Source organism: Zootoca vivipara, chromosome 13, assembly GCF_963506605.1.
Source record: "Zootoca vivipara chromosome 13, rZooViv1.1, whole genome shotgun sequence".
NCBI lineage: Eukaryota > Metazoa > Chordata > Lepidosauria > Squamata > Lacertidae > Zootoca > Zootoca vivipara.
This window is the reverse complement of record NC_083288.1, coordinates 41,183,905-41,211,292: the sequence shown is the minus strand read 5'-3', so window position 1 is coordinate 41,211,292 and position 27,388 is coordinate 41,183,905. Positions and strand designations below refer to the sequence as shown.

The 27,388-nt window shown below is 49.2% G+C and overlaps 1 protein-coding gene across 1 annotated transcript; it reads left to right on the top strand.

Annotated features, from left to right (window-relative positions):
• Nucleotides 1–1,491: 1,491 nt before the first annotated feature.
• PNP (purine nucleoside phosphorylase) lies at nucleotides 1,492–27,388 on the top strand. The gene is made up of 6 exons (XM_035135495.2): nucleotides 1,492–1,611; nucleotides 20,949–21,118; nucleotides 21,285–21,388; nucleotides 22,322–22,497; nucleotides 23,015–23,205; nucleotides 23,802–27,388. The coding sequence occupies exons 1-6, from the start codon at nucleotides 1,589–1,591 to the stop codon at nucleotides 24,017–24,019; spliced, it is 882 nt and encodes a 293-aa protein (XP_034991386.1). The 5' UTR covers nucleotides 1,492–1,588; the 3' UTR covers nucleotides 24,020–27,388.

Genomic DNA, 27,388 nt, shown 5'->3' with positions numbered 1-27,388 from the left:
CCCACCGCCGCCAAGCCAGTCCCCGAGCCGAAGTGTGGTGCGGCGGGGGCTTTTCGCCATTTGCCTCCCCCTTGGCTTGTGGCCGTCTCCCTGCCTGCTTCCCCGAGCCGTAGCACATCGGGGGACAGAGCCGAAGATCGGCGGGCGCTGTTTGCCAGGGTTGACAAGCCCCGGCAAGCAGCGCCCGCCAATCTTCGTGCCCCAGGGCTTCCCCTCCGTTCCTGCCCGGCTAGCGCCCATTTACTTAACGGGCTGAATGACACTAGTAAATAGTAATAATATTCTTATATGTATACCATGCATCCAACCAAATTGTCTGGACAGTTTACACAAACAAGGAAATATGATTACTGAAAACCACTGCCAATCAAAATACAGTATAATAACTTGGAGAGCAAAAAGAAAGCGCACACACAAAAACCACACACACAACTAAAATCACCGTATGGGAGACGATTCAAATTCCTGTTCTGCCGTGAAGGTCGCTGGGTGACCTTGGAACAGTTAACCTAGTACTGTACCTCAAAGGACTGTTGTGAGGATAAAATGAGAAAGAGGAAGAACCATGCATGCCACCTTGATCTTCTTGGAGGAAAGGTGGGGCATAAATGGAGGAGAGAGCTATCAATGGGTACTAGCAGGGCAGGCCCAATATATTTGGGCACCTGAGGTGCACCCAAAATATCACTCCCCCCTGTCAGGAGCTGCCTGTAGGGGACTTCGGCCCCTAGCATGGAACAAGAGAAAAAGATAGCTGAATAATAATAATAATATGTGCTTTTTCCCCCTGGGGGGACGCAGGGGTACACATACCCCTAAACATTTTGTTAATTTTTTGTACTTTTGTTCATTTGCTGTATTCATTTTCCCCGATTTGAACAATAAAATGGTGATTTTATTGAGTCAAAATGAGAGTACCCCCTAAACATTGTTTTTGAAAAAAGCGCTGATGATGATCATGATGATGATTACAACTACAACAACCTAGGAAGGGGAATGAAACACGTTGCCAGGGGAATTCCCCCAGCGACAAGTCCTCCTAACGTTCAGGTTCAGGTGTACGCGTGTATTCCTTCCGCTTTGTGTGCAATTAGCACCCTCCACCCGCGTGTCACGAGGAGCTTTGTCCGTGGAAGCCGCTTCCTCCTCTCCCTGGTCGCCCGATCGCCACCCCCGCCCACTCCCCAATACCCTCGGGGGTCCCAGGAGCCGCCTTCGCCCCGCCTGCCCCTTCCTCCTCCTCCTCCGTCCTGGAGGGGAAGCCGCGCGGCCGGGGAGGAGGATGCTGGTGATGATGCTGCTTCCCCGGGTGGGCAGGGCGAGAGCGGTCCAGGGCCGTGACGAGCGCCGGAGCCCCGACGTTGCCAGGGGCAACCTTTGTGGCCGGCCGGCCGGCGAGCGGGCGGGCTCTCGGCGGAGGCGGGCGCCCCATTGGCCGGCGTGCCCGTGACGACACCGTCGCTCTCCCCGGAGGCCGGTAAAACGGCCGCCTCCTGCAGGGAGAAGCACAGTTCTCCCGGGAGAAGAAAGAACGGAGGGTCCTGACGGCGAGAAGCAAAGAAGCCCCCATCATCAGCCAGAATCCGACATGGAGAGAAGCGGAGATGAAAGGTCAGAATGATCCCGGTTGCCCTATATGTGATATTATACACATATTTGCGCGCATTACACACATACACACGTATATTGCAATATATATGTAATACGTGGATTATGGAGTAAAACCGGGGAGATCGCGCCTGCAAGTGGCTCTCCTTGGATCGGTTGCTTTGCAAAGGGTCAGGCGAGGTGGGGCGCCATCCCCCACCATTTCAGCACCCTGCCCCGCGGAAGCCAAAAATGTAATCCCACGCCGCGTTTTCTACCTCGCATCTTTTTGTGTAGGGCTTTTGATTCCCCCCCCCCCAAATGGTCCTACTCTCTTAGCGACGGCCCCGAAAGGTAGGGCTGTTTTAGTGTTATCCCCCCGCCAAAAAAAAAAAAATTGCAGAAATAAGCTGAGGGGCTCGTTCAAGATGGGTAACAACGAAGCAGGGGGTTCCCTGATCTGCCAGCCTCGTGTCTCCTAGCGGTCAATTGGAGGTTGCGTTGCATCCCCCTCCCTCCACTCCCCCCAACCCGCTTTGGGGGGGGGGTCTTTCCAGATGTTTCCTTCCTTCCTCTCCTGACATTTAGGGTTGTGGGTTCTAATGATGCCCCCACTGTCCATTGTGGTGGGTGCAGGGGCGCGGTGTCAACTTGAATAAAATATTGGGGTGGGGGTGGCAAGCAAGCCCCACCACATATAATTGATAACAAGACACACCATTTGAATGGCAGTGCCCATCAGCTTTGGGGGGTGGGTGGATGAGCCCCTCAGATATTTTATTGGGGGGCAAAGGCACCCCAGCCCCTTGGAGTTGACTGCTAGGGGTGGGTGGGTTGTGGTGGGGGTCTTACAGGGAAGATCGAAGCTCATACCGTGGTTGGGACACATGGATCCTGAGAGGATGTGGTGGCCTGAAGCCCTTGGGACAGAGTAGCTGAGGGGAACGGGATTGGGTCTTTTGTGTATAGTAAGTGAGGGAGAGCCTGTGATGGGGTGGGGTCTATTTGGGGGTCTGGAATAGGGGATTGTACTGAGCAATGGGATCAAGTGGGAGCTGATAATTTACATAGTGCTTTAATAGGAACGCTATGGGAGATTTGCGCAGTTTTCCCTCACTCCAAAAAAAGAACTCTCTCTCTCTCTCTCTCTCTCTCTCTCTCTCACACACACACACACACACACACACACACACTTGCACACACACACACACACACACTTGCACACACACTTGCACACACACTTGCACACACACACACACACACACTTGCTTTCCTGTCTTTGCCCCACCCAGCCTACAAGCTTCTCGGGTAGGTCTCCTCTTCCCACTTTTATTTTCACAACAACCCTGACAGGTAGGTTAGGCTGAGAGATAGTGACTGAGCTCAAGGTAACCCTTCCTACCTGTGAGCTTTGTGGCTGAGTGGGAGGATTTGAACCTGGCTGTTCCTGGTCCGCGTCCAATGCTCGAACCCTTAAGAACAACCCTTTAAAGTAGGCTAGAATGATTTCCCTCCAGATTTCGGGGGGGTGAGGGAAAGAAGGGCTGAGATAGGCTCAGGAATGATTGAGCGGCTTCTTCGTACTTTACACTATTAATAACTAGAGGGAAGGGTGAACAGGTCATGATGAAGAACACTAGTGCCCTTCTGAAGAGGAAAGGAAGTGGCTTTTTTACAGATACTGGAAGGTCAGGTTTGGGTTGATAAAACGTCAGATCTAACTTGGGAAAGACCCGGACATAACACCCCTTGAAGATGAAATACTTTACAGCCTAGTTTCTGACATGAGACATGACTCACGTTCCTCCAGCCATCTGCACTTCAAAAGTTGTCTCATCTCACCCCCTGTGGTTTAGAAGCTGTGGAGACTCTGCCTTTGCTCTTGTGGTTGTGGGGAAGCACTCTGCATGAGTTCTAAAGCACTGCTTCCCCCACATCCCAGGGCTGGGCTTTGCTATGGGGAAGCTGGTTCTTACGACCAAAGCCCGGGTGAAGTTCGATTCAAATCAGACTCTGGTTGTCCCAACCTCTGGAAGACAAATTTAAGGGGTTATCTTGCAGTGGTGGCTGGGGGTGGGGGCAGAGGTTCAGAGAGAGAAGCAGGTGAGAAATTGGCTTTATGGGTTAGGAAGCAACTGTTGGCAACCTCTTGATTTCTCATTACTTCCATTTCTCTTACATCTCAGCTTATCTGTAAGTTCCTTACGCAGCCATACCAGTTTCCATCTGCATTGAATGGTTGTCAAGAACGACCATTTGTTTTCTCTTTCATAAGTTCACCAATTGCAAATTCAATATTAGGCAAGCCTGGTGGTTTTCCATACTGTTTAACTTGGTTTGCCCAAATGGAAGTAGAATAAATAGGCTAATTCAGATCACTCCCTAGGGCAGGGGGTAGCCTACATGTGTCACAGACAAAAAACAACTCATCAACTCTGACCACTGACTGTGCTAGCAGAGGCTGATAAAGAGTTGTAGTCCAAACAGCTGGAGGGCACCACCTTGGCAACCCTTGCTGTAAGACATGAAAAAAACACCGGGTGCAGACTTTGGCTACTGCCCTATGTACTGTACTGTATATATCATGCCTAGTATGGAAACATCTCATTGCGGTTTACAATGAAATCCACTGAAATCTAGCAACAGCAACTTATTTTTGGGAAGGTGGGTGGTGGGGCCAGGGGGGAGAGACAACTGATTTGGTGCCTCCTTTTCTTTGGCAGCAGAGCTGCTAAAGAGAGAGAAAGGATATATCTGGGTTGTGATATGGCAAGTCTGCTTCCAGCTGTTCCTTTGAACCAGGGATGAAGAAACTCTGGTTCTTCAAATGTTGCTGGGCTATAGATCTCATTGTCCCTGGCCACTGACTGGGGCTGATTGGAGTTGTAGCCCAACAATGTCTGAAGGGCAGCCGACTGATCTGGATAAAGACCGCAGTGCTAAGAAAGTAAGAACAACTGTGGTGGATTAGGTCAGTGGCCCAATCTAGTCCAGTTTCCTGTTCTCTCAGTGGCTAACCAGATGCCCCAATGGAAAACTTGCAAGCAGGATCCAAGCACAAGAGCACTAACCCCTCCCTCCTGCCACTGGTTTCAGAAGCATTAATGTCTCCAACTATGCAGGCAGAGCAAAGCCATCATAGCTAAGTGGCCATCGATAGCCTTAGGCAGGCATCCCCAAACTTTGGCCCTCCAGACGTTTTGGACTACAATTCCCATCATCCCTGACCACTGGTCCTCTTAGCTAGGGATCATGGGAGTTGTAGGCCAAAACATCTGGAGGGCCGCAGTTTGGGGTTGCCTGGCCTTATGCCTACATTTGAACTCTGATCCTCCTTCAAAGCCTTTCAAATTGGTGGCCACCACTGCTACTTTTAGAAGTGAGTTTCATAGTTTAAATGTGTGAAGAGGTACTTTAGTTCATCTGTCCTGAATCTTCCAGCCTTCAGCTTTATTGGAAGCCCACGAGTTTTAGTGTTATGAGAGAGGCAGGCCACGTTTTCTCCATTCACTTTCTCCATGCCAAGTATAATTTTATAAACGTCGTATCATGTCGCCTTTTCCTCCCATTTTCTCTAAACTGAGAAGCCTCCTCCTCCAAGGCTGCAACCTTTTCTCCCAGGAAATTTCTTCCTAATAAATTTCCTTAGGAACCCATTGACCTGGGAATTGGTCCCCATTGAACTGACTGGAAATGAATTCCCCTACAGGCAAGTATAGGGACGTGGGTGGCGCTGTGGGTTAAACCACAGAGCCTAGGGCTTGCCGATCAGAAGGTCGGAGGTTCGAATCCCCGCGATGGGGTGAGCTCCCGTTGCTTGGTCCCAGCTTCTGCCAACCTAGCAGTTCGAAAGCACGTCAAAGTGGAAGTAGATAAATAGGTATCGCTCCAAGCGGGAAGGTAAACACCGTTTCCGTGCGCTGCTCTGGTTTGCCAGAAGCAGCTTAGTCATGCTGGCCACATGACCTGGACGCTGTCTGCGGACAAACGCCGGCTCCCTCGGCCAGTAAAGTGAGATGTCGTCCGTGACTGGACCTAATACCTTTACCTTTACCGGCAAGTACAGAATTGCACCATGAGGAGAGGCACACTTTAGCCCCAGGGGGACAAGTATGTTGTCATTTGCATGGAACGAAAGTGTGACTAATATTGCCTGGAACCCGATAATAAAGTATGCAAAATGTACAATTTGCATTGTTTAGTGTTGGGCCCAAGATTTAGCATGGAGGATGTGACAGAAAGTTGTATGGTTTCAGTGTAAAATATTATCTGGATTGAGCATTCTTCCTTACTTAGAGGATCTGGCACAGTTCCACTGAAATTAATGGGGGAAGCTAGTGATGATTAAGAGTACCGTTGATTTGAAGGGATACTAAGTTCAACAAACTGTGCCAACAACAAACCCAATGATCCATGGCTGAAGAGTCTTGCAAGATCCATAAGCTTGCAACTTTTTAAGAGCAACCTTTAGATAACGGTAGATAATAAATGTGAAGTTCTTCCACTGGAGAACAACAACTTGCTGACTCAATAAGGGCTGTTACTGTCCTACAAACAAACAGATTAGAGGCTCTGTCACTCTTTGGGGCAACTAGTTTAGTTTCCTTCTCTACCAGTCACTGTTAATAAATAAGGAGACCTCATTTTCCTTTTGCAGAACCTTCAATTCACTTCCAGAATGTCTTCAGTGAGTGAGGGTGGAGTGTTGGATGAATGTACAGGACCGTTATTTATGGATTAACAGGTTTTCTACCCTGTTAGTCATAGTCGCTGAATAAGAAACCAGTTTTCTTTGGACTCTGCTTGGTAGGGCGAAGGTGATGGAAACTGCTGATCTGAGGGACTGGAAGGTGGGGTATGAGTCCTTTCCAGGGGTGCTGTTTTGTAGAGTTTATATTATTGTAAGCTTGATCAGTTAGGGGTTCAGTAAAAAGAATTTGGCCTCAGTATCTGGATGCACCCTTTCCCCATAGCCTTTCCTGTGGTATATTCTTCAAAATGCCGCTACCAGTTCTTATTTTCTGAGTGGTGATTCTTAAGTATACAAGAAACAGCATAATGGAATTTATGATTGTGCAGGAGGCCTGTGCAGTAGTCATTAAAGTGGAAACCTGTTTCGACAGCAGTCATTGTTGTTGTTGGTTGGCATCTGTCTGCAAGACAACGGAGGAGTGTGCCTTTGTGGGTGAGGTCAAATCAGTTGGAGAGTTGCAGTGCCTACAGCTGTAGAGACCAATGCAGGAGAGACATGTTTTGTTGCAGCTGGGGCAGATGAAGGCATCTGGTTGTGCTGCTGCAGATATAACATAATGATCCTTCTTTCTGTGCTGCTCCCAGTAGTCGTTTTTCCTCTGTGGATACATGATCTGACTGTCTGTCTCCAGGCCCTGTGGTTGTCTGCAAGGGATTCCCACATGGTGGGGTTGATATTTCCACCCTTCCCGTCTGGTTTGCAGACATCTTTGTAACACACAGCTGACCTGCCTATAGGCCTAGTGTCGAAAGCCAGCCCCCCCATAAAGCACATATTTGGGGCACATCCTGCCATCTTCCATTCTGTGGACATGACTAAGTCAGCGTAGCTGTCCCTTGGATAGGAGTGTGAACATGGGAATGCGAGCTTGACCACAGTGCATGTGGAAGGCGTTGAGGTGTAGCTCCTTGACAGTTTTAAGTTACTTACAACTGACTTCCATAAAGCAGCATGCTCAACACGCAAGCCTAGTAGATCTCCATCTTGGAGGCTTGCCAGGTAGAACAGACCCCCCCCCCCGTTGCTCCTTGAATGAATGTTCACACCATCTTCAGTCGAGCTGAAGGCGTATGAGGGCCTTGGGGAGAGGAATATGCCAAAGAGAGTCGGGGCAAGAACACAGCCCCGTTTCACAATGCTGCTCTTTATAGGGAAGGCGTCTAAGTATCGACAGTCATACCGAACAGTGCTGTGCTTGTCCTCTTGGAAGGATGCAATCATCTTGTGGAACTTCGGTGGGCATCCTATCTTGTGGAGCAAGGGTCCTTTTTGGCTGATGAGGTCAAATGCCTTTGTCAGGTCCACAAAGGCAATGCACAAGTGGCACCTCTGCCCCCGGGCAGCTGACGCAGTGAGAAAATCCTGCCAACTGTGGACCTCTGAGCTCTAAATCTTCATCGTGACTCAGGTAGACTCTGTCAGCAGGTGACTGCAATCTGTTGAGAACTATGCAGGCTTCCCCCCACAGTATTCAGCAGGGAGATCCCGCGGTAGTTGTTACAGCTTGCGGAAACCTGTTTTGACAGCCGTTAATGCTGTGTAAACACAATGTGGGCAATGTATTGCTCATTATCTATCTGGTGTTTCTCCAGCACAAATCAGGCAAGGTTATATATATATATACTGTATACTGTATTCCAAATAATTTTGAAAGGCAGTAACATTGCCCCAACAAATATAGAATTCTGAAATACGACTCATTTGAAGGCTTTTGAATATACAATTTTTGCTTCCTTCTCATGATAAATGCTACTTCTTGTTGTCATATGGGAGGGGCAAAGAATTATGCAGGTCATGGAAACACCACTCCCTTTCCCATAGAATCCTGCTCAGATCCCTGTCCACCTTACCCTCCCAGCTTCTGAAATTTCACCTCTGTTGCCAGTTAGTCTTGAGGACTAGAAACTTGGAGAGAGAGAGAGAGAGAGAGAGAGAGAGAGAGAGAGAGAGAGAGAGAGAGAGAAGAAACGGAAACAACTATTTTTCCAGCCTTCTCCACCCAGAACCAATTCCTTTCTGTTTGACAGGTTGCAGTTATGAAATGGTGAGTGTACATTCAACCTTGAGTGTGCCACTTCCTTGTTTCCTGTAGCTGTTGACTGACTAACCCATTGCTCTGATTGCAACCACGTTTCATAGTAACCCTGTGGGGTAGCAGTTTCTTACTGCATGCTCAGTTTGTTCATTGTAAAATTAGAGGCTGAGAGACAATGATTGGCTCCATTGCATCTGATAAGAGCTGGAACTTGGGCCCATCAGTCTTTTTGGTAGGTTGCGTCAGCGGCAGTCTTGCTTCCACCTCACCTCCATCATTGCAGAGTCAATTACGTATGGAGTAGGAAGTTGCATGTGAGTAGTCCATTGGCCTGAAAAGCCTTATTGGTGTGTGTGTGACCTGCTAGGTGCAGTTCTGACCAGATTCAGCAAAACAGTTCTTGTGTTCTTATGATTCCCTGGGGTGCCAACTGTGGGCACAGGAACATTGTGTTTTCATTAGCAGGCAAAGGAGATCACTCTAGAAAGGCCTTCTCCCAACCTCAAGCCCTACAGATGCTATTGAACAATACGTCCCATCACCCCTGACCCCACACCAATGGCTCTTTGGGTTGATCTAGCTCTTACGATCTTTACAAGTGGGACCTGCAAATAATAATAATAATAATAATAATAATAATAATAATAAAAAATTATTTATACCCCGCCCATCTTAAAGATTAAAAGTCTTCCTAAACAACAGGGCTGCCTTCTGCAGTACATTCTTAACCCTCTTCCAGGTGCCATCCATTCCCTTCTCCAGGATTCCATAAGCTGCAAGGCACTCTCAAGTAGCCCAATTCAATCTTCCCCCCTCCCCAGTTCCTGTTTCCCAAATGACATTCGATATTACGTGGCTCAACTATGTTGTGCACTTCTGCATATCTTGGGCTTGCATGCTCCCTCTGGGTTCTCCATGACCTGGGTTTGCTATTGGAGGGAACAATGGCTATTATTTGCTCATAAACTGGGTCCTCCTGGCGTTTATCTCTTCTTACTAAGAACGGGTTTGCTGGATTAGACCAAAGGTCCATCCATGCTCAGCATTCTCTCACTGCCCTCCAACTATCCAAAGCAGACAATGAGGGCAGCAGGAGTGGTGCTGACGCAGAGGTACAGTGCGTAATGCCAGCCCCGTTGGAGCAGGAACAATTCCCCACGTTCCTGCTCCTTCCTGCTCAACTTGAAACCGGAGCATGACTAATGTCCTGGGCAAGGGCGGTATTGCAGCTACAGTCACGGCAAAGGACTGCTTTGCTCCATTGAGCAAGCATGGGGAGCTTTCCGATCCTGCCATTCCCTTCCTTGCCTTCTTTCTGCCTTGCTGTGCAATGGCACAATTTCCTGCTGGGCTCTCTCGCTTCCCCCCCCCTTTCAATTGCATCACAGGCAGGCGGCCAACGAGGAGCTTCCCTGGCTCACACACCCCTCCTGCAGAGAGGCCAATCAGAAGCCAGAGATACTGCCGCAACCCCTTTCCTCCCCCTCCCTTCCAAGGCAAAATGATGATGCAAAGGCACTCAGATCTTCAGTCCTGATGAGAAGACATAACTTCCTGCATTTCTTTTTTTGTTCTCTGACCCCACATTCCTCCCTAGTTTCCCTCCCCTTTCTGATGTCCTCAGTCTGAACCCACTGCCTCCTTTTCCTTTCCAGTGCTCTCAAGGCTTGTTCTGTAACCAGCCAGGCATGGATATTCCCATTTCCCCCCATTCCCCTGTTTTGTATTACCTGCCCGTGGTGAAGTGCTCTCTTCATTCTGCCTGGCAATGCCAACAAACTGAGCTACGCTGGCCATTGATCTGACTCTTGCTGTGGTTCTATGCCTTCATGGCGAGATTTCGGGAATGCCTTTTGGGAAAAAATGTTCCCAGCATGCTAGCTTCTTTTCCGCTGCCTCTCCAGAAATCTATCGGTTGCTCCCTCCCTGCACCCCCAGCCTTCCTCCAAAGAGGCCAGGGAGCCTTATGGGGCTCTCCCTCCTCTATTTTAAACTCACAACAACCCTGTAAAGTAGGCTACACTGGGAAAGAAAGAATGAAAGAGTGTGTGAGTCTGGCTTAGGGTCCCCCAGGGAGATTTCCCCCTGAGTGGGCCTGGCCACACTCACTGCTGGAAAGCGGCCCTTGACCGCTTTCCACTCAGGCAATCCAGCCCTCTGGTTGAACAAGAGACCTGCTCTAACCCAGCCTTCCTTTCTGCCATTGTGGCTGGCAGCACACACAGGGTGCCCTTCGCTCTCTCCCATCCAGGCACTGACCAGACCCCAGACCCTGCTTAGCTTCAGCGAGATGAGACGGTGCCCTATGTTTATAGAGCATGTGCTGAGAATCAGACGTAAAATGTTCCTGGCTGGATTTGCAGCTGATTGGAAAGGCGCAGACTGAGCCTGATCCCGTTGTGTTTGATTTGCTGTTGTACGTGCCCCCAAAGTCCAGGAACAGACTGTTGTAATTTAAACAAGCAAGTGAAGGAGAGCTTTCTGTATTGTGTAAGGGACAAAGGGATATTGACTGTTGCTGTGGACGTGTGGGGTGAAGTCAGGTGTTTGCAGCATGTTTTGGTGGGTCCACCTGACTTGCTCACTGCGTGGCCAGGAATGCACTTTTGTGTGCTTTTGTTTGGTTGTGTACTTTGAAATCTAATGGACCCTGGGGTTTTCTGGGGAGCCCTTCAGCCTCTCTGGAGTAGCTTGGATTCATTCTGGCCACACAGCACGTTCCCCCACTTCTGACTTCCTTCCAAAGAGGGGGCAATGACCCTGCAGTGCAGAGCAGAGTGTCCGGGCTTCAGGTTTGTGCGCAAAAGGGGTGGATCAGTCATGGCCGGCAGCCAGCGTCTGTCAGTCATTAATCTGGAAAGACACTGGGGAGGGAAGTCGCGTGTTGAGCAGGTCTCTGTGTTGAACCAGCCCTGAGGTCAATGGGGAATCAACTACACCTAAAGCGGTGGATGCAGAAGTCCCCGGGGTGCCCCCGTCCCAAAGGCAGGACCCCCATCACCCCCTAGATCTCCCCTTCAGTGCTGGCCAAGGCATTAACTAACACACCTTAACTAGAGTTGACATTTTAAAAAACTTGCTGGTCCATTTAGACACCAGCTCCTGCTTTTGTCTAACTCTCCCCCTTGGAGATGCCTGAAGCAGGTTAGGAACATAGGAAGCTGCCTTTAAAACATTGGCCCATCGCCACATCCTGTGTCCGTGGATGTCCCACTGCTGCATGCTGCTGCTCTGCAAAGGCTAGCCCTGTTCTCTCCCCACAGGAGTTGCTCTGCTGTGAATCAGAGACACTTTGCACATGCTCAGAAGTCCAAGGAAAGGTATGCTTTGGAAAGCTGGCTGCCAAGTAAATCCCTCCCCGCCCCCAACTTACTCAGTCAAGCAAGAAGGATGGGCAATCTCTCCCTCTACCCGCATGCAGGGCAGCTGTGTTTCTGGCAGATGTTCAGCTGGTGAAGCTTTTCTCGGTATGACTGTGCCATTTCCCATTATTTAGCTGAAACCCTGCCAGAAAATAAAACAGATTGGCAGTCCTATGAGGAAGACAATAAACCAGACTTACAAACTCTCACTGCCAGATCAAGCATTTATCCTTCTTCCTTTTTCTGTGTTTGCTTTAATCTGCCTTTATCCTCAAGGCTGCCCTATATTACCCTGATCTCATTACATGGCCGTTCGGCGAGAGCCCGCTGTCCTTCTGCATACCTCACTGCAGCAAGGTGGCTGACAGCGTACCGTTCATTTCTGCAAAAGGACGGGAAAATTATTTCCTTGCCTAAAATGCTGGAGAAATTCTCCCAGTTAGTGTAGACGGTAATGAACTAGATGGAGCAAGAGTCTTGACTCGGTGTAACACAACTTCCTATGTTCCCAAGCAACACAAAGGAGATGAAGATTTTTCCTCTCCTGAGACACCTCTTCCTCTGATGTGTTGCAGGCTCACCATTTGTCAACAGCTTTTTTTTTTAATCTGCCTGTGCTCTTCTGCCTTTCACAGTGTGGCAGATCCTAAGCAGGTGATAATACTTAGCTCCCTGCCCTGAAACTTGTGCGGTGCTGATTTCTCTGCAGATCTAACTGCCCTGAAAGGTACAAGGACAGTGCAGATTTTCTTGCCCCCCCCCCGTCAGTTTGTAAGCTGACATGGCAAGGAGGGGGGAGCCAACACACACAGGATCTTTACAGGTTCCTGGAACAAGTCCTGCCCCCCCCCATACTCTGTGGTGTGTCAGCTGTTTAAACGGGTGGGAACATGCTCTGCCCTTAGCAGGGGGAAGACATCAGTAGCAAGACATGATGAGCACAACTTTGCCCCCACTACATCCCGGCCCGCCGGATTTCCTTTTGCAAAAGCCCAGCACTACTACTGGACATGACGTATCGTGAAAGCATTGCAGACATCCTTTTCGAGAACTGTGTATGACTGTGTTAGGGACAGACATGAGAGCGGCGGGGAAAACGTAACACGCGGTTGGCAGTCACTTCCTGTTGCACTTCTCCTTCCCCAGGTTTCTACATGAAAGCAGTGCTGCAAATCACTTTTCCGTTTCTGATTGCCAAGAAGGGCTTCTTCTTGTTGTTGTTGTTACTGTACAAACCTATGAGTCAGCTGAGTTGAAGGTGCCAGACTCTTCCTTCACTGGAGGTTTTTGGGTGGCTGCCTGCCAGGGATTCTCTAGCTGTGATTCCTCCATAGCAGTGGGTTGGACTTGGATGAAACCCTTTGGGTGTCCCTGCCAATGGTTCTACGTGACTTTCCGCAAGTAAAATAAAAAAATGCATGCACACGAAAGCTCATGCCAAAATAAAAAACTTAGTTGGTCTTTAAGGTGCTGCTGGAAGGAATTTTTTTATTTCCCCCCCCCCCCGACTACGTCAGACCAACACGGCTACCTACCTGTTTCTGTAAGTAGAGTCCATTCTGATTGGCTCTTTCATGCAACTCCACCAGCCAACTCCAGAGCAGGAAAAAAAGGGAGCCCGTTTAAATAATACAGCGGAATCAGCCGGAAGAATAGCATGCCCTTCAAGGGTCCTGGTTTTCCCGGGACATTCCCGGAATTGCAGAAGCTGTTCCCTGAAAGGTTAAAAAGAGTTGGGGAAGGGGGTCACTTGCTATAAATAAAGGGTCTAGCTCTGCCCCTCTCATCAGGTGTCACCTGCCATCTAAGGCCACACCGTACATTTAAAACTCTATCGTACCACTTTAACAGTCATAGCTCCCCCTCAAAGGATCCTGGGAACTGTATTTTGTTAAGGATGCTGGGAATTGGAGCTCTGTGAGGGGTTAAACTACAGCTCCCAGGATTCTTTGGGGAAACCGTGACTGTTAAATGCTATAAATGTGGTTTAAATATACGGTGTAACCTAAAATGGTTTGGCCCATCCTCAATAGTCTTATTTTGTTGAGTGTGTGTGGATCAGGGTTCAGTTCCGCTTATTTTGGGGTAAATGTCACTGTACGAGGAAGGTGTTCCTGTGCTGCTTGGCTTTCTAAGTGGGTCAATAAGGCCGGTCTGCAATTTAAACCCCGTTCTAATACATTGACATGGATATGCGCGTACAGAGCTGCTTAAAGGTAAAGGGCCCCCTGACCATTAGGTCCAGTCGTGACCGACTCTGGGGTTGCGGCGCTCATCTCGCCTTATTGGCTGAGGGAGCCGACGTACAGCTTCCAGGTCATGTGGCCAGCATGACAAAGCCGCTTCTGGCAAACCAGAGCAGCACACGGAAATGCTGTTTACCTTCCCGCTGTAGCGGTACCTATTTATCTACTCACACTTTGACATGCTTTCGAACTGCTAGGTGGGCAGGAGCTGGGACCAAGCAACAGGAGCTCACCCCATCGCAGGGATTCGAACTGCCGACCTTCTGATCAGCAAGCCCTAGGCTCTGTGGTTTAACCCACAGCGCCACCTGGGTCCCTGCTTAGATGGCCCCTAAATCCCATGTGGCTTTGCAGGGACATGCAAGAAGATCTGTTTGTGACCACGGACAGAGCATCATCGTGGCCTCCTGGGACACATTGTTCATACTAAATTATAAAGAAGGGGGAAATATCTCTGACCCACACTTAGTCATTGTCCCTTCACGACACAGTCTTTGCAGTTGAGTCTCAATGTGGCTTCCAGGAGCCCCTGCCACGGAAGTTCTGTAGGGTTGCCAACTTTTCTGTCTGGTTTCTTTGCCTTTAATAGTAATGAGAAGGAACATGCCAGGGAGGAGAGTTCTCCTGAGAAATCTGCCCGGGAATGTGGCCTGTTTCTGACCTTGCCTGATGAAATCTTGTTTGGAGAACTCCGGTCTGTTGTGGGGTTGTGTCCCAGCCTGAACGTGCTTCTTGCTCGAGATGCCTCGGGAATGCTGAGGATCCCAGGCAGGCAGGATTCCTGGGTCTTTCCTTCCCCAGCGTGGTTTAAAAGCAGTCAGACTTTCTTCCCAGGGAACTCTGGGAATTGTCTCTCTCGGAGAAGACCAAGGGATCTTCTAACAGCTCTCAGCACCCTTTGCAAACTACAGTTCCCAGGATTATTTTGGTGGGATCCATGACTATGCAAAGTGGTGCAGCACTACTTTAAATGTATAGTGCAGATGGGGGCTCCAGATAATGAAAAAACCAAATTATTATCATTACAGTTCATCAGGCCTCAAGTACAGCTATGTGTTTATTTCAGTTTTCTCTTTGCTGAGTGTCAGTGGGTAGTTTTGGCTGTGGCTGACTGTGGTTTGGGTGAGAATATCATTTGCCGTGAAAAAGGAATAGGAATATATATATATATAGCAGGTAATAAGAGGCAACAAAATAAAAGTTTTTGATTGTGTTTAGCCATTAGAGGAGTGGTGCTCTTGAGGTATCTGCAGGCTTACAACAACCTGAGATGTGACACAAAAGGGAAAGGGTTGGGGAGGGAAAAGGAAAAAACCAAAACTCCAGGCACTGTTTCTTAATGACAAGCATTCTTGCAATGACCACCCAAAGCAGAAAGGAGAAGAGAAGATGAGACAAAGGTTGCTGGTCCTTTTAGGAGAGGGGATACAGAGGCAGACTTTGGTCTTTCAAATTTCAGAGGCGCCCTGTGCAAGGATCTCTCTTGCCTGTGGGATTCTCTTCCCGCACCCTTAGGAGGATGGCTGCCTGTGCTGTGAGATGCCCCTCACCTGCCTTGAGGATACCTCAGAGGATGGTGTGAAGGGAAAACTTCAGTTACCCTCACATAGAGACGGTAAATGCACAGGTGGAAGAAAGAAGCGGAGTCTTTCCAATATCTGCATTGGGGCCAATGTGTGCCTTTTTTTAAAACAAAACAAAACTGGTTCATAAATGAGTGGCACCGTTGTGCGCATAGATGATGACGCAGTTAGTCTTTGGCAAGAGCCCCATAAAAGCCTGCATTTTCAGAGAAAGGATCTTCCGCCATCCATCCCTTAGGCTTCCCACTTTATGCGGAGTCCGCGGAGGGCGAAAGATTTATACGAGATCTCAGGAGAAGCCAAAGGACAGCCACGGAAGGCAGCTTGCCAACCTGTGAAGTGTTTTTGCGCAAATAGTGTATTAACCTGCTGAACAGAGACAGAAAAACATTACAGTACTGTATAAAAGGTGTAAGTGTCCTCAGGCAAGTCTGGCGCTGGGAGTTGTTGAGAAACCTTTTTGTTTGCTTAATCCTTTCATATGATGCTCAAAGAATCAGTCACCTTCTCTCTCTCTCTCTCTCTCCCCCCCCCCCCCGCTGTTGTTCCCTGTTAGCTCAGTAAAGTTTTTGGGGGCGACCCCCTAAAATGACAACAAGATGGCATCCTAAGTGTTGGGGATGCAGATCCCCCAAGCCAAGAGGGATCTCAAAAGAGGGTTGATGCTTACAGTGAAAACTGAGCGGGGCACCTATCATTTTTAGTTTGATAGGTGGCATGATTATGTTTATTTATTTACTGGCCCAAGGATGTTATCCCCCTCCCCCCCCCCCCGGCATCGCTCCCTGGAGACACCGTTCTTCTGAAGCAGCTGTGTGTGTTCTTGCTGGGTCTTTGTCCTAAGGCTCTGCAGGTGGCGCTGAGAAGTCCTGCCAGCAGCAAAAGGGCATTTAAGTAGGTTTAAGCAAGCAGATTAGGAGGTGACGTCAAGGAGCAAGGCTCGTGGATTTTCACATGTCTCTGAACCCTTTTGCACAGGCTCCCTGGTCCTTCGATACAGCTCCAGGACCCTTGTAGGTTTCAGGAGGGTCTTTCCTCATATTTGGTTCTGTTTAAGTGGCTTCCTGGCCCAGCTGCTGCCAGGGGCTGGAGATAGAAACCCTTTGCCTTTGTCTCAGGTTGCCAGGACTGGGCCCAGAGAGTGTCCTGGTATGTTCCTTCCCAGTGTTGTGGAGAAGGGAGTAATGTACCGGCACAGACCTTTTCATACTACTACTACTACCGTACTACTACTACTACTACTACAATAATAATAATTTATTATTTATACCCCGCCCATCTGGTTGGGTTTCCCTAGCCACTCTGGGCGGCTTCCAACCGAATATTAAAATACAATAATCTATTAAACATTAAAAACTTCTCTAAACAGGGCTGCCTTCAGATGTCTTCTAAAAGTCAGATAGTTGTTTATTTCCTTGACATCTGATGGGAGAGGGTTCCACAGGGTGGACGCCACTACCAAGAAGGCCTGGTTCCCTGTAACCTTACTTCTCGCAACGAGGGAACCGCCAGAAGGCCCTCGGCGCTGGACCTCAGTGTCCGGGCAGAATGATGGGGGTGGAGACGATCCTTCAGGTATACTGGACCGAGGCCGTTTAGGGCTTTAAAGGTCAGCACCAACACTTTGAATTGTGCTCAGAAACGTACTGGGAGCCAATGCAGGTCTTTCAAGACCGGTGTTATGTGGTCTCGGCAGCCGCTCCCAGTCACTAGTCTAGCTGCCGCATTCTGGATTAGTTGTAGTTTCCGGGTCACCTTCAAGGGTAGCCCAACATAGAGCGCATTGCAGTAGTCCAAACGAGAGATAACTAGAGCATGCACCACAGGTGATTTCCATCCTGTATGCAGACAGAAAGGCATGGAAGTTCCCTTTTCTTATGCAGATGTTCAGGATCCCTAGAAAGAAAACTCAGTGGTTCGGAACTGTGGTCCTCAAATCTTATGGCATAATTAAAATGGTTAGTCTGTAAGGTGCCACAACGCTTTTTTTTTCTGCAAGAGGCTGTAACTTCTCTGAAGAGGGTGCCCAAAGTGTTGCTTGTGTGGCTGGGACAGATTTGAACCTGTGGCCCTCCAGAAATTGTTGGACTCCAGCTCCCATAAACCCCAGCTAGCTAGACCATCGGGCAGGGAGGGCCACAGCTTCACTGCCTCTGCTAAGAACTGGGGTGTGACAAGCATGCAGCCCCACTTTCCCCTGGGAAACGTCAGCTGATGCGGCTAAAATGTTCCTCAGGAGGTTAAAATTCAGGGAAGGTTTATCTTTGGGGAGTTCTGTTTGCAGGTTGTCTCCTGCAATGGAAAGCTACAAAGGAAATTGCAACCTGTCCGGTTTGCCAACTGGAATTTTTTCAAAGCTATCGTCGCACAGCTTAATTTGCAGGAATGGCTTGAGGGGAAGGGCGTCGGCAGAGGAAGATGTGATTTGCATGGAGTTTCGTTGTCATATTTGGAAGAGGCTGGCACTGCCAGCTAAAATGGAACTCCCTTTAGATTATGGTATGGCGACCCAAGATCTGCATTTGGATCAGAGGAAGGAGCTGTATATTCTCCAAAAAGTGGGGACTATTTGGTGGGTATTGCCAAGGGCGCCACCAAATTCGCCAAATTCACAATGGGAACATGAGGAACGGTAGAAGCACTGGGCATTCTTGAGAGTTGTTGGTGTTTTTTTTAAAATGGAATTTGGGAGGACAGTCTCAGAAAACTTTGTGAAAAGGATATCTGAAAGCAAAAGGTAAACTTGCAAGTAAATTGATCAACGGCGTTTTTCATTTTTGAAAGCCAAAGTGGCGTGGTGGCTGGAACTGTGAGCCACGGTGTCTCGAGTTCAAATCGCACACCAATACGAGAACTGGAGCCATGTGCAGTGGTACCTCTGGTTAAGAACTTAATTCGTTCCGGAGGTCCGTTCTTAACCTGAAACTGTTCTTAACTAGAGGCGTGCATTCGCTAATCGGGCCTCTTGCTGCCGCTGCGTTGCCGGCACACCATTTCTGTTCTCATCCTGGGGCAAAGTTCTCAACTCGAGGTAACTCTTCCAGGTTAGTGGAGTTTGTAACCTGAAGCATTTGTAACCTGAGGCATTTGTAAGTTGAGGTACCACTGGTTACGACTTTTGGATGAGGAGGGTTTCTCAGCATAGCCTACCCCGCAGGGCTGTTGTGCAGTATGCATATCTATCTATCTATCTGGCCAGTATGTGTATCTATTGATCTGGAGAGTTGTGGCATTCTGTCCTCCTCTGAGGACCAGCTCCATCTGGTACGCAGGCTGAGACCCTACCTGCCCGCAGACTGTCTCACCAGAGTAGTGCATGCTCTAGTTATCTCCCGCTTGGACTACTGCAGTGCACTCTACGTGGAGCTACCTTTGAAGGTGACCCGGAAACTGCAATAAATCCAGAATGCGGCAGCCAGACTGGTGACTGGGAGCGGCCGCCAGGACCACATAACACCAGTCCTGAGAGATCTACATTAGTTCCCAGTACGTTTCTGAGCACAATTCAAAGTGTTGGTGCTGACCTTTAAAGCCCTAAACAGCCTCAGTCCTGTACCCCCATCTCTACCCCCATCGTTCAGCCCGGACACTGAGATCCAGCGCCGAGGGCCTTCTGGCGGTTCCCTCATTGCGAGAAGCAAAGCTACAGGGAACCAGGCAGAGGGCCTTCTCAGTAGTGGCACCCACCCTGTGGAACGCCCTCCCATCAGAGGTCAGAGAGATAAACAACTACCTGACATTTAGAAAATACCTACCCCGTGTTTCTCTGAAAATAAGACACCGTCTTATATTTATTTTTCCTCAAAAAAAAAAAAAAACCCACGGTGGCTTATTTTTAGGGGATGTCTTTTTTTTATTATTACATGTCCAGCCTACGGCAGCCTCTTCCTTGGTGCCCTCCAGAACTGCGCCTATCACTATGTTTTATTTTCGGGGTATGGCTTATTTTAGGAGAAACAGGGTAAAGGCAGCCCTGTTTAGGGAAGTTTTTAATCTGTGATATTTTAATGTATTTTTATATTTGTTGGAAGCCGCCCAGAGTGGCGGGGGGGGGGGTTGTTGTTGCTGTTATTATTATCATCATTATGAGGAAGGATGGGATGCAAACATAGCATGTCAATCCATAAACATTTTTTGGTCGGCAGCCATGCCCAACTTCGTGCCCTCTGAGTGTTTTGTATGTGGTGATAAATATTGCTCTACCTGACCTGGCAGGGCTATTGGAAGGATCCCTAGAGTTGTGTAGGCGAGGTGCCTCAAGCATGCAGTATGCAAATGGATTATGAATTAATGCAAATGCAGATTAATAATTAACAATTAGGAATGGTTCGTTTTGTGTTTCTCCCATGGAAAAGGAATAGTTTTGAAGGGGGCACCAGTTAATGTATTTTACTTCACTTTATCTCTTTCCCCCAGTGCCGGATTTACGTATAAGTTAAACAAGCTATAGCTTAGGGCCCCACTCTCTTGGGGCCCCTCCAAAAAAATTAAAGGAAAAAAAACTGGATGTACATTTCCAAAATAAAAGATAAAAAACAAATAAAATAAAACCTACATACAGCAACAGTGTTTTGTCTTGTGTAGGCTCCTATTTTGTTATGTGCAAATGGCTTTAGATACCTATTGGGTCCATAAATTACCATATAGCATATATTCAACACAAAAACAGCGACAAATTGTTGTTGACAAAGGACAGCTGGACATTACCTTCAGTAGCTTAAAAAGGTAAAGGTAAAGGGACCCCTGACCATTAGGTCCAGTTGTGACCGACTCTGGGGTTGCGGCGCTCATCTCGCGTTATTGGCCGAGGGAGCCGGCGTACAGCTTCCAGGTCATGTGGTCATGACAAAGCCGCTTCTGGCAAACCAGAGCAGCACATGGAAACGCCGTTTACCTTCCTGCTGTAGTGGTACCTAGTCATCTACTTGCACTTTGACGTGCTTTCGAACTGCTAGGTTGGCAGGAGCTGGGACTGAGCAATGGGAGCTCACCCCGTTGTGGGGATTTGAACCGCCGACCTTCTGATCGGCAAGCCCTTGTCTCAGTGGTTTAACCCACAGCGCCACCCGTGTCCCCTTATCAAAGCTAAATCCAGCCCTGCTTCCCCCCCCAAGAGCTTAGTGCAGTGTGTACATCCTTTTCCTCCTGTCCCATTCCACCTTATCCTCACAACAACCCTGCCTAGGTAGGGCAGACTTGAGAGTTATTATCTGGCCCAAGGTGACCCTGTGAGCTGCATGGCTGATGTTTGTAGTTGACAAAGCTTCAGGATTACCAGTAATCTGTTCCTCGCTTTGTGTGTGTGCTTGTTTGCTGCCCCCTAGTGGCATGAAGTCTGCCCTGCAAACCCCAGCTTGGCCAACATGTGCATCTTTTTCTCAGGTACACTTACGAAGACTGCAAGCGGACGGCGGACTGGCTACTGTCCCACACCAAGCTCCGGCCCAGGGTCGCCATCATCTGCGGCTCGGGCCTCGGAGGGTTGGCTGACCTCTTGAAGGACCAGGTGGCGTTTGAGTACGGCAAAATTCCCAACTTCCCCGAGAGCACAGGTAAAAAAAACCCACAAAACCACGGAACGGGTGGGGTCGGATGTACTGTATGGCAGCCACTAGGGGGTGCTAGTAAGCAGCAGCTGGAGGAGGCGCTCCTGTACAGCACAGTGGCCAATAGGGGGCATCAGCGAGTCCTTTAACACTTTGCTTGCCCTCATTCCAGTTGTTGGCCATGCCGGAAGGTTGGTGTTTGGGAGCCTCAGTGGAACTCCAAGCGTGGTGATGCAAGGCCGCTTCCACATGTACGAAGGGTACCCGCTCTGGAAGGTGAGTCGCTCCACAGAGCTGCAAACCTTTCAAAACTCGAGAGGTGTCCAGCTGATTCAGGAGTGGGGTGGTCAGTAGTAACGAAGAATGATAAAAAAGATACGGTAGTGCCTCTGAGCCTATGCAAAGTTCCTCTTTGACTTCACTTTCCCAACACATCAGGGAATGGGATGACGGGTGAAGACGGTTCCACGAAATTCAGCCAAAATTTAGCCTCATCAATCCCGCTTTCATGGTTCCTTGGGCATGTGCAGAGTGCAGGGGGACCTGAGAGCTGAAGGCGAAGAGTTTTAGCTTAGGACTGGGCGTAAGGTCCAATTTCAAATCTCCATTCTGCTGGTTGACTTTGAGCCAGTGATGGCCTCATCCTAGCCCGCCTTGCAGGGCTGTTGTGTGAGAATTGCATTGAATGCAGGAGGGCTGGCGCTGCCTGCCAGTGTCTTCCCCTGACATCTCAGTATTGTGCTTGAGGAACTCAGCGGAGAGGAGGATGCGGATGAAGCAGCTAGAATTTGTGTGTGTGTGTGTGTGTGTGTGTGTGTGTGTGTGTGTGTGTGTATTAATGCTTTATTAGAAGAATTTTATTTATAAAAAGAAAGAATGATAAAAAAGAAAAGTGTGAATGAAAATAGGAATAAAAGAAAAATACTCAATTCATTTCCATATATTAGTAAACAGATACGTATAATTATCCTAGTACAAATATCTTTATCAATAACCTAATATCTTCTGTGTAAAGTTGTTCCAAATATCACATTTTTCCAAAGAAAATCTGTGTCTACAGTATATGCAGTCTGTGCATAAGTTGCTAGAATTTGTTGGTCCCCACCTGTCACTGACTCCAGCTCCACCTACTGTATGGGCCCCAGCCATGGCTGGTCACAAAGCACCCTTCTACCTTTCCTGAGTGCCACTTCTGCCCCTCCCTCCCAGGTGACCTTCCCAGTCCGGATCTTCCGTCTGCTCGGTGTGGAGACCCTCATTGTCACCAACGCGGCTGGGGGGCTCAACCCCGAATACAAAGTGGGGGACATCATGGTGATCCGTGACCACATCAACATGCCAGGCTTTGCTGGGCAGAACCCCCTGGTGGGGCCTAATGACGACAGGTAAGGTTGTCCTTCCTCCCTGAGATGCAACAGGTTGGCCCCAGAGGCTCCCTTTCCCTCTATTACGGTGGTTGTGGAGAACCTGTGAGCCTCCCAATGCTGCTGGACTCCAGCTCCCAGCAGCCTCCAACCAGCATGGCCCATGGCCAGGGATCATGGGAGCTGAAGTCCAGCAATATCTGGAGCCTTGCAGGTTGCCCACCCTTGCCTTCATAGGAACATAGGGCTGGTGGTTCTCCAAGTCCATCTGTTTGAGCTTCCCTCCCAGAGGATGGGCTTTTAACTCACCCAGTGCTGCTCCCACTCGCAACAAGTCAGGCTGTTTGGGAGGCAGCATCACCCAATGGGTAGAGCTCATGCTTTGCGTGCAGGGGATCCTAGGCTCAATCCCTGGCTGCTGCGCACAGTGGTTGGCCACTGTGAGAACAAGGTGGTGGACTAGATGGGCCATTGGCTTGATCCAGCAGGCTCTAGTTATTTTCTTAATGTTCCTTCTCCTCCCTCCCCTCACCCACAGGTTTGGGGTACGTTTCCCAGCCATGTCGGACGCCTACAACGAAGACTTGAGGAAACTGGCCCACACGGTCGCGTCGGAGATGGGCTGCTCCGGATTGGTGCGCGAGGGAGTCTATTGCGCCTTGGGGGGTCCCAACTACGAGACCATCGCTGAATGCCGCTTCCTTCAGCGCCTGGGCGCTGACGCCGTGGGTCAGTCGGGGGTGGAGTGAAGGGGGCTTTTTGTGGGAGGGGGAAAGAGGTATATTGTGCCATTTTGAAAGTAGGAATTCTCTGCCACCCCATGTTGTTGGCTGCCTCTAACCTGGGGTAGCAGAGCCCATACTTGTGTTTGCCTTGGGCAACCATTTTCATGAAACAGACAGCAATTAAGCAGGTGCCGTTTTACTTGGCGCTGCAGCAAATGGTGTGGGAAAGCCCTCTCTAGGGCGGGGCTATACAGAGCACAAGTTGGGGTGCGCTGCCATGACCTAATACACCCACATATTTAAATCCCCCCCAGGTGTTGTTGGACTACAGTTCCCATCATCCCTGACCAACCTGCCAGGGGGCCGATGGGAGCTGGAATCCAATAAGATCCGGAGGGCCACTGGGTGCCCACCTCTGATGCAAGACCCCTGAGTGTTTCACTCCAACCCAGGGGTGGGGAACTTCAGGCCTGGCCCTCAGGCCTCTCAATATGGCCCTCAGAACTCTGCCCAGATGCAATTGCGGCCCTCTTGCTGAAAATTATTTTCCGCCCCTGCTCTAACTTCTCAACCCCACCCCCCGCTTTATTTCCCCCTCAGGCATGAGCACCGTTCCTGAGGTGATCGTTGCCCGCCATTCCGGCATGCGCGTCTTCGGCTTCTCCCTCATCACGAACAAGGCCGTCCTCGACTACGAGAGCACGGAGAAGGCCAACCACGCCGAAGTGCTAGAGGCCAGCCGCCAGAGCGCCCGCACCCTCGAAAAACTGGTCTCCCTGATGGTGCAGCGCATCGAGCGCAACAACAACTTGGCCTAGCGGGGTGCCCCTGCCAATCTCTCGCCAGCAACGTCTTGTCAAGCGGGAGACCACACCCCGCTTGCTGTCTTGTGACGGAGAATCGTGTGCGGACCAGGCTGCCCCCCTGAAATATTCTTCCTTTGTCGAATCCTGCTGCTGAGTCCTCTACTGTCAAGACGGTAGTTGGAAATGTCGTTCCGCTGCAGTACCTTGACCGTCTCTGGCTACCCATCGAGCGCCTCCTGTTTGCGTTTCTGATCTCTAGCCTCTGAGACGGTGCCGGTCCATCTTTGTGTGTTTGCGTGCGAGTCTTTCTCTTGTCTCTCTCCTCGTATTTCAGGATTTTGTGTATAGCTCTTAGGTTCCCCTCCTCGTAATCCCTGCCAGGGCGGGAATAAGGTTGCCAGTTCCGGTTGTCTTAGATCTTACGGGCCTCTTACTAATTCACCTCTTTCATGGCACTTAGCTTTTTAAAGGTCGAACTACAGAGAGCGGGCTTCTGAAACCCTGAAAGCTTCCATTTGGCCTTTCAAAATGGCCGCTCTCTCGCCAGCAGGTTCCTCAGGTAGAACCCAGCTAATACTGTGCTGCTCGCTTGATTGTGAAGGCCAGGATTTCAGTCCCTTGGATGTCAGGAAGCTCACTTTGCCTTGAGGCATCCTTTGTAGGATGTCTGGTTGAACTCGATGGGCCTTTGGCCTGATCCAGCAGACTCTTCTTACGCTCTTTAAGTTTGCTAGAAAATGGCGTCTTTGTCTCCCTCAGAGATCAGTGCTTCCCCTCAGATCAAACAATGGCCATTTCTCCTTCAAGGATATGTCTGTGTTTGTGTGTGTGTGTGTTCATTTAGTCCCCTTGTTCGTCTGTTTGAGACATCTTGTTAGATTCTATGCCTCTCCATAACTGTCGCTTCTTCTCGGCTTCCTCCGGAAGAGCTTTATGGATGGAGATGGTAAGGAACTTTTGTTCACTCAGAACACATTAAGGGGCAACCAGCCTTGCTTTGTCCCCAACATATCGGCCCCAAAGGTGGCTAATATTTGGACTCTAAATATCCAATGAATTACTCAGAACTTGGGTACATCTGTGCACAATAAACCACTAAGGCCTCAATCTCACAAAGAGCAGCAGATTGGGGTAGCAAGCTTTTGTTTGGATCCGTTTTTAATGGCAGATGCGCAGCTGACATGACAAAATGCCCCCCCCATGAGTAAACAATCCCTGCATGTGGAAAGCTAGCTCATCATGGAGCTAGCTGGCCTAGAATCCTGACCTGCTAGTTTTCTATATGCAACAATATTTTTTATTAGTTTGCATTCAGCGACGGAAGCCTGAAACAGCTTTGCCACCTCTACCCCTTTGTGACAAAGTACTCCCAAGGTCCTGCCGTCTCTGTGCCCATCTTCAGCCTTTTTTAAACAAAAATATTATTAAGTGAAGGGGGTTGGTTTTATGTTGCCACCCCTCTAGGAACCAACATGATATCTGCTTCTCTGTCAACTCTTTTTTTTTTTGGTGGGGGGGCCTCCAAAACCCAACAAGCTTTCCCATCTGGATTACCACTGGAAGTGGCCAGTGGTAGTATGGGAATGGATGATCGATTTCCTGCCAAGACCCATGGGATTGACTCATGGATATTTCCCCCAAAAGTCATCATTCTGCGGTGGAGAACGCGGTTGGACCATTGCAACCCTGGTGCAAGCGATGGGGTTCCGAGGCCACTCTCCGAACGTTGGACATCTTGGCCTTTGAGACAAACCAGCTTCTAGAGGGTGACAATGTGACACACACACACACACGTTCTTTTGGTGCTGGGATCAAGGATCCTCCTGTTCGCTGGAAGCCTCCATGCTGAGGAATCCGAGTACTTGTGAATGTATACTGTAGCCCCATCGCAAGTCTGAATTTGGCTGCATTCAGAGCTTTGCTTGTGCCTTGCCACACAGATTTGCGGCGCCTTGGTGTTGGAGAAGGCGATCCCTTTATCTCTCCCTTCATGTTCCAGGCTGGAGTGCTCCCGTTTCGGGCCTGCTGTTTTTCACATCTCCGTGACACCAGAGCAGTTTTTAAATTGGAGCGGATGACTAGAGGGCCTCAGAGTGGTTTGTGAGGGGTGTGTGTGAGCGAACCAACAAACAAAGGCTTGGTGCTAACACCACTGAGGGCAAAATAAATCACTTACTCTCCCCACCCCTGCCAAGACTTGCCCAGGGCCCTTTTGGCAATAGCTTTACTGTCTTGGCGCAGTAGTGAACCCCCCTAGCTGCTGTTTCTGGTTTGAGAGAGAGTTGTTTCCGTAGCAGGCGCATAGCTGCCAAGTTATCCCTTTTTTAAAGGGATTTCCCCTTATGCTGAATAGGCTTCCTCGCGAGAAAAGGGAAAACTTGGCAGCTATGAGCAGGCGTCAATTGCTTTCCTGTGTTGCTTGCACCAGCCTGGTGTGCTCCAGATGTTTTGGACTACAACTCCCATCATCCCCGGCCAGCACCCAGGCTGATGGGATTTGTAGTTGGCAAAAGTTAACTTGCACGCCCGGTGTGGGGAATCTGTGGGCCTTCAGATGCTCTTGGACTACAACTCCCATCATCCCTGACCATTCCAACTAGGGCTGTGGGGGGGGGGGAGGAGCTGGAGACTGACAACATCTGGAGAGCCATAGGTTCCCCATATGCCTGGCTTTGGTAGGCATTACCCAACACCACAGAATTTTCGCAGCATGGAGCTTAAAACCTTTCATCCAGTTTGGATGACTTGCCGGGCCTCACTTTGTCCTGTCCATTATTTCCAGTGGGTCTACTCTGAGGAGGACTAACGCCAGATCCCAACCCTCCCATCTCACGTCAAATTCCTGTTTTAAGGCCCAGATGAAAAGTTGCCCACAGTCCTGCAGAGCAGAAGTCAGCACAGACGAGCTTTTTATATCTTGCATCTCTGCATGTGGGCTGCTTTAAATGTTGGTTTCACTGGCCCTCTCCAATCCTGGATGGGCTTGATTTCCACATAAAGCGATACATGAACTCAGGTACAGCTGCTGTCCTGCTTTGCCGACTGCGCTCAATACTTCCTCCCTGGTTTCTGCTTGAAAGGCCTCTTCCTCGTCTCTCTATTTTTAATTATTTTATTTTATTAGCAATATCAGTCACGGACCAGATAACTGCCCCCCTAAACCCTGTTGATGCTTGATGAGGCAAAGAGGAACTCTGGTATGAAGGACACAATGATTTATATCCGTTCAGCGGCTCTGAAGGATTGGAAATGATATATAAATATATCTATATATTTTTGTAGAGCATTCTGCACTTTCTTTGTTTTATTTAAATGAATGAATGGGCCTCCCTGTTTTAATTATTAAAACGTGAGTAAATAATAAAAGCTGGAATGAACAGA

Excerpts from the sequence above, each read along its gene's own strand:
- PNP (XM_035135495.2), top strand. The coding sequence starts at position 1,589 with ATGGAGAGAAGCGGAGATGAAAG. Across the intron at positions 21,119-21,284 it reads CAACTTCCCCGAGAGCACAG|TTGTTGGCCATGCCGGAAGG; the intron begins GTAAAAAAAACC and ends CCCTCATTCCAG. Across the intron at positions 23,206-23,801 it reads CCTGGGCGCTGACGCCGTGG|GCATGAGCACCGTTCCTGAG; the intron begins GTCAGTCGGGGG and ends TTTCCCCCTCAG.